Raw genomic sequence first — 11,888 nt, 5'->3', positions numbered from 1 at the left:
CCACATTCCAGCACCTGTTCTGGGAGGCTGGTACGGGAATTGAACCGTGCTGCTGGCCTGCCTTTGTCTGCTTTCAAAGCCAGCACTTTAGCCCTGTGCTAAACCAGCCCCGATTGTTGTAAAGAGAGGTTGAAGATGTCTGAGAGTACCCCCGCCAGCTGATCCGCACAAGACCTGAGTGCTCGTCCGGGTACCCCATCCGGGACAGTGGCATTCCATGGGTTGACCTTCGAGAAGGCTGCTCTGACGTCTGGTGGTGATCTCAGATACAAGTTCATTCGCAAGCGGGCAGCACGGTAGCATTGTGGATAGCACAATTGCTTCACAGCTCCAGGGTCCCAGGTTTGATTCCGGCTTGGGTCACTGTCTGTGCAGAGTCTGCACATCCTCCCGGTGTGTGCATGGGTTTCCTCCGGGTGCTCCGGTTTCCTCCCACAGTCCAACGATGTGCAGGTTCGGTGGATTGACCATGTAAAATTGCCCTTAGTGTCCAAAATTGCCTTTAGTGTTGGGTGGGGCTACTGGGGATAGGGTGGAGGTGTTGACCTTGTGTAGGGTGCTCTTTCCAAGAGCCGGTGCAGACTCGATGGGCCGAATGGACTCCTTCTGCACTGTAAATTCTATGTAAATTCTGGGGTGGAGGTCTCACTCTCACTGACCTCTTGCTTAAAGCGGGCATAGAATGCGTTGAGCTCATCAGGGAGGGGTGCGTTGGAGCCAACAATTTTACATGCCTTCACCTTGTAGTCCGTTATGTCTTGCAGACGTTGCCATAGACGGTGGGGATCCGTGTGGCTAGCCTGGGACTCGAGTTTGGTCCGGTACTGTCTTTTGGCATCTTTGATGGATTTCTTTAGATCATATCTGGCTTTCTTGTAGAGGTCAGGGTCGCCTGACTTGAATGCCTCAGACCTAGACTTCAGCAGTGGATATCCCTGTTCATCCAGGGTTTCCGGTTGGGAAACACGTGGATTTGCTTCTTTAGTCTTCTACACACTTACTAATGAAGTCAGTTACTGTAGTGGCGTACTCGTTCAGGCTGGTCGCAGAGTTTTTAAATACTGACCAGTCCACTGACTCTAAGCAGTCCTGTAGGAGATCATCCGATTCCTCAGACCTACAGTGCATGACTTTCTTTGACGGATTCTCCCGCTTCAGTTTTTGCTTAGAAGCCGGGAGCAGGAGCACAGCATTGTGGTCAGATTTGCCAAAGTGTGGCCAAAGATTTGCCAATCCTTGTGGCCAAAGATTTGCCCATGTAACTACATAAACACCGGCATTTGGTGAAGCATACAGGGGTGTAGTGTTAATGAGGTCAGTCCATAAGCGGGTCTGTGGTAGTCGGTATTAGGGGTATTACGGTACCGAGGTTGAGGCTGTAAGATCATTGGTGTGGGAGATACCTGAGACAGGAAGATCATTGGTGAAGCCTGCCTGCTGGTTCCGCCCAGTAAGGCGGAGTATAAGAGTCTGTGTCCCCCTAGCAGCCGCATTCTGTACCTGCGCTGCCGGGGGAAACATCTAGTCCAATAAAGCCTTCAATTGTCATCCAATCTCACTTCTGGAATCATTGATCGAGCATCAATTTATTGGACTAATTTTTGAAGAATGGAGCTCCGAATCAAGCCGGAGTCTGTAACTCAGCCCCCAGACGGCAAACTCAGCGGCAGCCTTCAAACACTGGCTGGCGTGCTTCAACGGGTACCTCAGGATGGCCACGACTGCACCCACGGAGGACCAGAAACTGCAAGTTCTCCATTCGAGGGTGAGCCCAGAGATCTACACCCTCATCGAGGATGTGGATGATTTCGAGGCCGCAATGGCACTGTTGAAATGTCACTACATTGACCCAGTAAACCAGATTTAAGCCCGACATCTGCTAGCGACAAGGCGACAAATCCCGGGGGAATCGCTGGATGAATTCTACCGCATGCTCCTGGTACTCGATAGGAACTGTGACTGCCCGCAAGTTTCAGCCAGCGACCACACAGAACTTTTAATCCAGGCCACATTCGTTGCAGGTATGCTATCCTCCCAAATCCGTCAGTGCATGCTGGAGAAAGAGACACTAGGCTTCAAGGAGGCACGGGGCCTTGCTAGCTCCCTGGATGTGGCCTCCCGAAATGCCCACGCGTACGTCCCCGACCGCGTGGCAGCCCCTTGGGCAGCGTGGAACCCACCCGCGGCTGACTCCGACGCATCCCCCATCCCCCCACGAGCTTATGCCGCGCGGCTACCAGACAACCCCCGGGGGCCCCGCTGTTATTTTTGTGGGCAAGCCAAGCACCCCTGGCAGCGCTGCCCGGCCCGCTCCTCCACTTGCAAAGGTTGTGGCAAAAAGGGCCATTTCGTGACGGTATGCCGCTGTCTCTGGGGCGAACCGGGGCCGCCACCACAACTCCCTCCACGTGTGGGCCGCGGGCGCCGCCATCTTGTTCCCCAGGGACGACGTGCGCTGCGTGGGCGCTGCCATCTTGCCCACCCCCAGCCATGTGCGACCCATGGGCGCCGCCATCTTGGCTGGAATCTCAGGACCCCGATTCGGATGACCACACACTGCCCGAGGAAAATCTTCAACTTAACATGACTCGCCTCGGTGACCCTGGACCAGTCTCAACCCCGAACACTCTCGCCCGCGACGATGACTGTGCTCATCAACGGGCGCAAAATATCCTGCCTGATCGACTCTGGGAGCACAGAGAGCTTCATACACCCCAACACGGTAAGGCGCTGTTCTCTTCTCATACACCCAGTTAACCAAAGAATCCCCATGGCCTCCGGGTCTCACTCTGTAGAGATCAAGGGGTTGTACGTAGCAAACCTCACAGTCCAGGGAAGAGAATCAAAAGATTTCTGACTCTACATCCTCCCTCACCCCTGCGCTGCCACGCTCCTGGGATTGGACTTCCAATGCAACCTCCAGAACTTAACCTTTAAATTTGGTGGCCCTATACCCCCCCCCCCCCCCCCCCCCCCCCCCCCCCCCCCCTCACTGTCTACAGCCTCGCGACCTTCAAGGTCGACCCGCCTTCCCTTTTTGTGAACCTCACCCCGGATTGCAAACCCGTCGCCACCAGGAGCAGACGGTACAGTGCCCAAGACCGGACCTTCATTAGGTCGGAAGTCCAGCAGCTACTGAAGGAAGGTATTATCGAGGCTAGCAACAGCCCCTGGAGAGCTCAAATAGTGGTTGTAAAGACTGGGGAGAAGCACAGGACGGTCATCGATTATACTCAGACCATCAACGGGTATACACAGCTTGACGCGTACCCTCTCCCCCGCATATCTGATTTGGTCAATCAGATTGCACAATACAAGGTCTTTTCCATGGTGGACCACAAATCCGCCTACCACCAGCACCCCATCCACCCAGGTGACAGCAAGTACACTGCATTCGAAGCAGATGGGCGGCTCTATCACTTCCTCAGGGTTCCCTTCGGTGTCACAAATGGAGTCTCGGTCTTCCAATGGGAGATGGACTGAATGGTTGGCCGGTACGGTTTGCGTACCACGTTTCCGTACCTCGACAACGTCACCATCTGCGGCCACAACCATCAGGACCACGACACCAATCCGCAAATTCCTCCATCGCGCAAAACCCCTTAACTTAACCTACAACAAGGACAAATGCGTGTTCAGCACCGACAGTCAAGCCATCCTCGGCTACGTAGTGCATGATGGAGTCATAGGCCCAGATCCCGAACGCATGCGCTCCCTCATGGAGTTTCCCCTCCCCCACTGCTCCAAGGCCCTGAAACGCTGCCTGAGATTTTTTTCATATTACGCCCAGTGTGTCCCCAATTATGCGGTCAAGGCCCGCCCACTAATCCAATCCTCGGTTTTCCCCCTGTCGGCAGAGGCCCGCCAGGCCTTCAGCCGCATAAAGGCAGACATCGCAAAGGCCACGATGCACGCAATCGATTAATCCCTTCCCTTCCAAGTCAAGAGCGACGCATCCGACGTAGCTCTGGCAGCCACCCTCAATCAAGCGGGCAAGCCTGTCGCCGCCTTCTCACGCACCCTCCATGCTTCAGGTCGATCGGTTCTTCCACTGGTCCCACCCAGGGGCGATGAAGCTACCGAAGAAGCCAAAGTCACGCTCCCGGAGTCACGGATGCCCGAGCCAGCGTCTGCATCACCGCTGAAAGATGTGCGATAATCCACAGCGGGGCAAGATAAAGAACGATAAGATCTTAAGGTGGAGGATCGAGCTCTCCACCTACAACTATGAGATCTTGTATCGTCCCGGGAAGCTAAACGAGCCTCCTGATTCCCTATCCCGCGGCACATGTGCTAACGCACAAGTGGACTGACTCCAGGCCCTCCATGATGACCTCTGCCACCTGGGGGGGTCACTCAATTCTTCGATTTTATCAAGACCCACAACCTGCCCTACTCCCTCGAAGAGGTCAGGACCGCCACCATCGCCCATCTACAGGGATGAAGCACCAGAAGACACGCTCCTGGAGTCAACACGAGTTCAATGCCCATGCCCGCAGCGAAACCAGAGCTCAGGCGATCGCAGCGAACAATCAAGGCGCAGGACAGACTTAACCTGTGAGCCCACTTCACCCCCGCTGGACTTCAGTTTTTAACGGGGTGAATGTGGTGAATGTATTACTGCTACCATTTACCATTGTATTACATTACATTGTATTATGTTAATGCCCTTGTGGGCTCTGCCTGTGGCCCACCATTGTATTACATTACATTGTAATATGTTGATGCCCTTGTGGGCTCCGCCTGTGGCTCCGCCCCCTCGGGGATGGTATATAGATCTGCAGCCTGTAGGCGGCACTCAGTACAGAGCAGTCGCAGGCAGGCACAGTTCTAGCTGATTAAAACCACTGTTCACTTCAACTCTCCGTCTCGTGTGAATTGATGGTCGCATCAAAGAGAGAAAAGGTTGATCTTAACTTTAAATACTACTCTCTCCTTGCTTCTAAACACCATTCTTGGTGCTGAAGTTAAATTCATCAGTACAGATCAGAGTTGGAGTCTGTGACCTTATAAAGCACCCCGACTGCTGTATTTTGGTTAGGGTTAAGATCTGGAATGAGCCTGAGGGTGTGGTGGAGGCAGGTTCAATAAAGGCACTGAGGGGAATTAGACTATTATTTGAAAAGGAAGAATGTGCAAGGTTAGAGTGAGAAGGCGCAGGAATGGCACTAGGTGTATTGGCTATCAAAGCTGGTGCAGATGCGATGGGCTCCTGTGCTGTACCAATTCTGTGATTCATGTGCCCACTCCTGGTTTAGCTCAGTAGGCTCGACAGCTGGTTTGTGCAGAACAAGACCAGCAGTGCAGGTTCAATTCCTGTACCAGCTGAAAATTCTGAATTCTCCCTCCGTGCACCTGAACAGGCGCTGGAATGTGGCGACTAGGGGCTTTTCACAGTAACTTCATTGCAGTGTTAATGTAAACCTACTTGTGACAATAAAGATTACTTATTTATTTATTTTATTCATAATGTGGCCAAACAGCTATCAGCCTGCAAATCCGTTCAATATGCCTGATGGTAGGGGGAAAGAACATAAAAGAGTTTCTCCGGGCCCACCATACTGCAGAAGGGCAACGGCAAACCACTGCAGTACTTGCCAAGCATAACTACGGACCGATCCAGGGTCGTCAACGACCTCTTTGGGCATATGTTACCTGAAGAAGGAGGATTTCAGTTGAGGGTAAATGAATCCTGCGGAACTACCGTCAGAGCTCAGTGTTTCCTGTTCAGTTGTGTTGGAACGGACGCGGAAGCGGAAGTGGGGGGAAGGAGGTCAGAGCTCTCTTGTTTGAGCGGTCAGCGCCAGGTGAGTTTGTGTGTGTCTGGGAAAGAGCGGGCGGCCCGAATGTCCTTCCCTCACGTGTAGGGGCGAGTGAGTTCCGGGAACGGGAAGGTGGTGGCTGCCGGCCGGTTTGAGGGGGAGGGGAGGGGAGAGGTCGTTTGTGCTGCCTTTCTCGGGCGCCGGGTAGAAGGGGTGCGGGCGGTGCCTCCACACCCATCCATCCGACTAGGCCTTGCCGGCTTTGGCCTCTGAGGGTCATTGAAGGAATCTCACCCAGTTCGGAGTTTAACCTTGAAGAATATGTAATATGGCCGTGAAGTTGACTTTGACTAAAATTATACCTGATGTTACCCTGTTCATTCAAGGGTTGGAAGAACCGAAAGGGAAGGTGAACTAGCCGAACTCAGGAGGGTGCTTAGTGGCAATGTGATTTTCTTTACCGGGAAACGATCCCAAGGAATAAACTCCAGCTGTTCGCAGATTAAACCCTTTGGCGGGGTGGGTGGGGGGAGACACACACACTATCCAAGTCTCCTTGAAACCAGCTACTCCTTGAAACCATCTACCTCAAGAGATGTGACCAGCAATGATAAGACGAAAGTGAAAGTCCAGTATATGGAGATGGGTTTCGTTTCAATCAAATGTATAATGAAAAACACTAACAATAAAACTATGTCACCGTGACACAGCAACTTCAGTGCCTCAAATTTGCTTAATTTTGCCTATATCTAACACAATCCCTTCCTGTTTACTGGACATTGTACTTCAGATTATGACTCAAATGTGAAGACTAATTTAATACGTTGTATTAATTCCTATTGCTCTTCGACATTGACTAACTCAGTGTTCACCATAGAAGCAGGAATTACCATTTGTTTTAATGAATGGTTTTTGTACTGATGGTTAATTGCATTGAGGCAGCATACAGTACAACAAGATACTGCCTTAATTTCTGGGAGACCTTCGGTAGAGTAAAGTAGACAGTCTATGTGAAAACATTGTTTATCTGCGCATTTGTTAGCACAAAGTGGCCTGTGTAATAGTAACAGCTGAGAAAACAGGACGGGGAAATAGAGTAGAAAAAAAATCGTGCCATACACTTAGACATCTGATGGCCAGGGAGGATTCCTTTTCAGAAGCTGGTCCCATTTTGATGCAAAAGCAAAATAGGATCATGTTGTTGATTGTTTTAGGACTTATTCAAACTTAGCAGCAATATTTCAAGTATGGTTGCTGGTTGTGATCCATTCAAGTATTTTTAAACTGAAAACTTTTTAAAATAAATTCAGAGTACCCAATTAATTTTTTCAATTTAGCGTGGCAAATCCACCTACCCTGTACATCTTATGTTGTGGGGCTGAAACCCAAGCAAACATGGGAGAATGTGCAAACTGCACATGGACAGTGACCCAGGGCCGGGATCAAACCTGGGACCTCAGCGCCGTGAGGCAGCAGTGCCATTTAAGCTGAAATGTTGTCAAGTTTTAAAAGTTTCTCCCTTTGCAAAAGTGTAACTTTTATTTGTATAGCTCTATATTGTCAAAGTGGTGTGGAACAGGAAAACAAAAGTTTCAATTACTTATCTAAATATAGATATTTTTCTGTTACAGTGCAAATAGGGCTATGAGTATTGCACCCAATTGTAAATGTCGCTGGTATGCAAGTAATGTGCTCTTTCATGCCCAAAATATGAATACAGTAAGCTGAAGGATCATTGGACAAAAATAAGGGGAGAAAGGCTGACCATGTGCTGGGCATGAAACCTTTGACTGATTTTAATTTACCATTAAAAAGGGGAAAAAAGTACATGCCAGTCAAGTTCTATTAAGAGTTGAGACAAAATGAGGCATGAATAGTTTATACCAGCTAAAAAACGGAGCCAGTGAAGTTAGTGTAGTATTAATACCATTTCATAAATCTTGGTCCTGTTGTATCTGTCCAATTCAGATACTTCAACCATCTCCTTAGTCAAAGTTTACCCAGGTGTCTTTATGAGAACCAAGTACGGACACCGATATAATGCAACACACTTTATTAAATATAGTTCACCTGTAAATTATCTATATATACAAGAAACACCCAGGATTCAACAATACCTGCAAAGGTGGTTTGGTATGCTGTGAAACTGATCCCCGAGTCCCTCCGGTTCTTCTTTGCAAAGGTGATTCTCGCTGGCTGTTTCTTCCTTGTTTGCCTCCTTCCTTCTGCCCTGCCCTGCCCCGCCCCAGGTGTCCCATCTCTGCTGGTGTGGGCTGCACATGACCTGTTCCCATACACGGAATGTTTGGCTCGATCTGGGCTACAGACAATAGACCTGTGCATTTCAATGGGGTACCATGACCTCCTGCTGGGTGTCAGTAGAGTGCAATGATCTTTGATAGGTGATTGAATGGGACAGGGCCAGACATGTTCCGACAGCTTGTCTGGTGGCTGTGTATTTGGATTCTGCAAGCTTCTTGCCGGTGCGGGCTGTGGTTTTAATTCAAAGTGCCCAATTCTTTAATTTAGGATACCAATTTAATCGGCCTTAAAACTAGGCCCTGATATTACATATACATAAGTTAAATGAAATTGAGCTCATTATACACAGTAACCTTTGGATGCTACAACTAGGAAATAATATGGGAGTGAACAAATGAAAACTTTTTTTGTTACCTTTAGATCTAGCAGTAAAGATGGTTTTAAAAGAAATCCCTACGGAATCTTTGACTCGACCTCTGTCACGAAATGAAATAGTTGGTTTAATTTTTCGCCTGACGATATTTGGTGCAGTAACGTACTACACTATCAAATGGATGGTGGATGCCATTGATCCAACAAGAAAACAAAAGATGGAAGCACAGAAGCAGGTTGGTATTCTATTTTATAATTTATAGTGCACCCACAACAATCTGAAGGCATTTTGCAATATTTTAGCCTTTCCTGAACATTCTTTATGCTTAGACATTGGCATATATGTTATGATCAGCTGAGAGAGTGATTTGAAATGTTTTCATAAATTAGATGAACTGGACGCTCATCAGTTAAGACCTCTTTCAGCTGTAAATTAATTATGACATTACCTACAGCCAGTTGATGAACATGCTGATATATTAAAAATGGCATTATAGTGGAGAGAGGTGTTTCAGAAAATTATACTACTGCACGACCTAATAACCAGAAACTGTCTCAGCAAATTGCGTGAGAATGTTGACTTGTGTTTGACAATGGTTACATGGTCAAAAAGAAAATGACAAGTGTTGCTAACTTTGGCTGTGATTCTTAATTTGGCTCTGTTTAATTACGTTTGCTCAAGAGTCGCCAGGTATCTTTCGACACTGCCACAAGGTTCAGAACCGAATACTGATCAATGACTCGATACACCAGTTAGTAAGTTCAAAAGCAATGCTCATTTATTTACACACAGTCAAATCTACTCATGCATAAACTCTACAAACTAAATTACCACTATAACTAAAGCCTAACTTTAGCTTCGGGTGCCCACTCAGTCAGAGGAACAATGGCCGTTGCTTGGTTCTGAGGCTGCTGGGTTGAGCTGTTTGCAGGGTAGCAACTAGGAGTGTCTATCTCATAGCGTGCGTTGACTTGGAACTTACTTGGTCTGATGTAGCTGCTTTTATACTAAAAAGGGCTTTGTGCGCCTTTGGGCGGGCCTTGAACTTGGCGTCAATTAATTGGGCCTTTCCCAATCAGTCGTATCGATCTTCCTCCAATAGAGGGGTGGTTCCCTGATTGCTGGGCGTGTCCTAGGTGACTGTTGGTCTGCTTTGTTTTTGTCTCTTCTGGCGCCTGGGTATCTGCCTTAACATTGTGCATCTAAATGTTTCCCTTTTGTCTCCAGAGATGGCTCATTAGTATGTAGATGGCTTAGCAGTTTCTGTCCTGTCTGACAGCTAAGGTTCTAATCAACAGACAGACCTTGCACCTGCTCGTTTCTTAGTATTGTCCAATTTTCCCTGCATTCTTTGCAAGTGTCCATTTTGTAATCGGGACGTGGCCATCCCAGATGGCTACACAAGTGTGTACCCTCTACTAGATATTTGATAAGACGGTTAATGGTTTATTGCATTCATGGATCATCATTTTTTTTGTTACAGTATTTTTAATATTTCAAACATTTAAAATTTTCTTCATTTTGGTAGAGTGATGTGAATAGTCACCATTGAGTTAATTTACTCTATCTCTTGAGGTGATTAATAGTCATATTGAAAGTTTTTCCTAGTCTGGCTCCATTCTAAAACCGGATTGGCTGGCAAGGGACAAACTTATCAGCTGTTTATTAGTTCCTGGTTTTGTGGCAACTGTTGGCGATGGCCACACCCCATTCATGGCATTCTTGGCCATGAAATGGCTGAAAGGCAATCAGTTGACCTCAATGAATGAAGCTCTGGAAAACAGAAAACACAATTACAGATCTCTTGCATTCCTCAGTATAAGTGAGGAAATACTTTTTATACATTCATGGGATGTAGACATCACTGGTGAGGCCTGCATTTATTTTCCATCCCTGATTGCTCTTCAGAAGGTGGTGGTGAGCTGCCTCCTTGAATAGCTGCAATCCATATGGTGAAGGTACACGCGCAGTCTGTTAGGGAGGAAGTACTCTAGCAACAGTGAAGAAACAGCAATATAATTACAAGTCAGAGGGGCGGCGCAGTGGTTAGCACTGCTTCCTCACTGCGCTGAGGACTCGGGTTCGGCCCCGGACCCAGCTCATTGTGTGGAGTTTGCATATTCTCCCCGTGGCTGCATTGGTTTCACACCCACAATCCAAAAATGTGCAAGGTAGGTGGACTGGCCATGCTAAATTGGCCCTTAATTGGAAAAAATAATTGGGTACTGAAAATTTATAAAATAATAATTACAAGCCAGGATGGTGTGTGGTTGAGAAGAGAACTTGGAGGTGGATGTTCCTATGCATTTGCTGCCCTTGTTTTCCCAGGTAGTCGTGGTCACAGGTTTTGTTGGTGCTGTTGAAGAATCCTTGACCAGTTGCTGTATGCATCCTGTAGAGTGTACAACACTGTCAATGTGCATGAATGTTTAAGGCGGTGGATGGAATGTCAATTAAGCGGACTGTTTTGTCTTCGATAATATCAAGTTTCTTGTGTTAAAGCTACACTCATCCAGGCAGGAAGAGAGTATTCAATCATGCTCCTGGCTTTTGCGTCATAGATTATTGAAAGGCTTTAAGGAGTCGGGAAGTGAGTCATTTGTTGCAGAATGCCCTGCCTCTGACTGCTCTTGTAGCCATCGTGTTTATATGGTTGGTCCAGTTCAGTTTCTGTTTGATGTTATTCCCCCAAGGATGTCGGTAGTATGCAATTTGATGATGGTAATGACCTTGAATGTCAAGGGGATGTGTCAATTCTCTTAATGGAGATGATAATTTCCTGACACTTGTATTACGCAAAGTAATCCCAAAACTGAATGTACAGGTCTGACTGCATGGAGGCATGGATTGCTTCAGTATCTGCGCAGTTGTGAATGGCACTGAACATTGTGCAAACATCAGTGAACATCCTCAATTCTGACCTATATGATAGAGGGAAGGTCATTGAAACAGCAGACGATGGTTGAACCTAGGACACTATCCTGCAAAATTCCTGCAGCGATGTCTTGAGACTGATTGGGGGTGGCTCAGTGGTTAGCACTGCGGTATCAAGGGCCCCGGTTTGATCCTGGACCTAGGTCACTGTCCGTGTGGAATTTGCTCCCCCTGTCTGCGCGGGTCTCGCCCTACAATCCAAAGATGTGCAGGGAAGGTGGCTTGGTCATGCTAAATTGCCTCTTAATTGGAAAACAATAATTGGGTACTCTAAAATTTCAAAAAAAGAGACTGAGATGATTGGCCTCCAACAACCAAAACAGCTTTATTTGAGCTAGGTATGATTCCAACCAGTGGAGAGCTTCCCCCGATTCTCATTTACTGCAGTTCTGCTACGGCTCCATGAGGTTGTTGGGGTTGGGGATGTTTGCTCTCGATGTGTAAATTTGCAAATGTTTAGAATATGCACAGGTTGTCTCCAGTTCTATCCGTCATCAACTGGCTTTCTGAAATATAATATAGGATATAGTGAACTAAATTTAGAGTACCGTATTCAT

The 11,888-nt window shown here is 47.7% G+C and overlaps 1 protein-coding gene across 2 annotated transcripts in view; it reads left to right on the top strand.

Moving 5' to 3' along the window:
* Positions 1–5,740: 5,740 nt before the first annotated feature.
* atad1b (ATPase family AAA domain containing 1b) overlaps positions 5,741–11,888 on the top strand; it is a 73,512-nt gene continuing 67,364 nt past the window's right edge. Inside the window, exons 1-2 of one of the 2 annotated variants that reach the window (XM_072478958.1) lie at positions 5,741–5,807; positions 8,445–8,632. In XM_072478958.1, coding sequence (XP_072335059.1) covers positions 8,459–8,632 — 174 coding nt within the window. In that variant the 5' untranslated portion in view covers positions 5,741–5,807; positions 8,445–8,458. Of the gene's footprint in view, positions 5,808–6,389; positions 6,427–8,444; positions 8,633–11,888 lie in introns of those variants that run through there. The other variant, XM_072478957.1, reaches the window with a different exon arrangement.

This window comes from Scyliorhinus torazame, chromosome 16, assembly GCF_047496885.1.
Source record: "Scyliorhinus torazame isolate Kashiwa2021f chromosome 16, sScyTor2.1, whole genome shotgun sequence".
Lineage (NCBI taxonomy): Eukaryota > Metazoa > Chordata > Chondrichthyes > Carcharhiniformes > Scyliorhinidae > Scyliorhinus > Scyliorhinus torazame.
The sequence above is the reverse complement of the archived record's forward strand: the minus strand, read 5'-3'. Positions and strand labels throughout refer to the sequence as shown.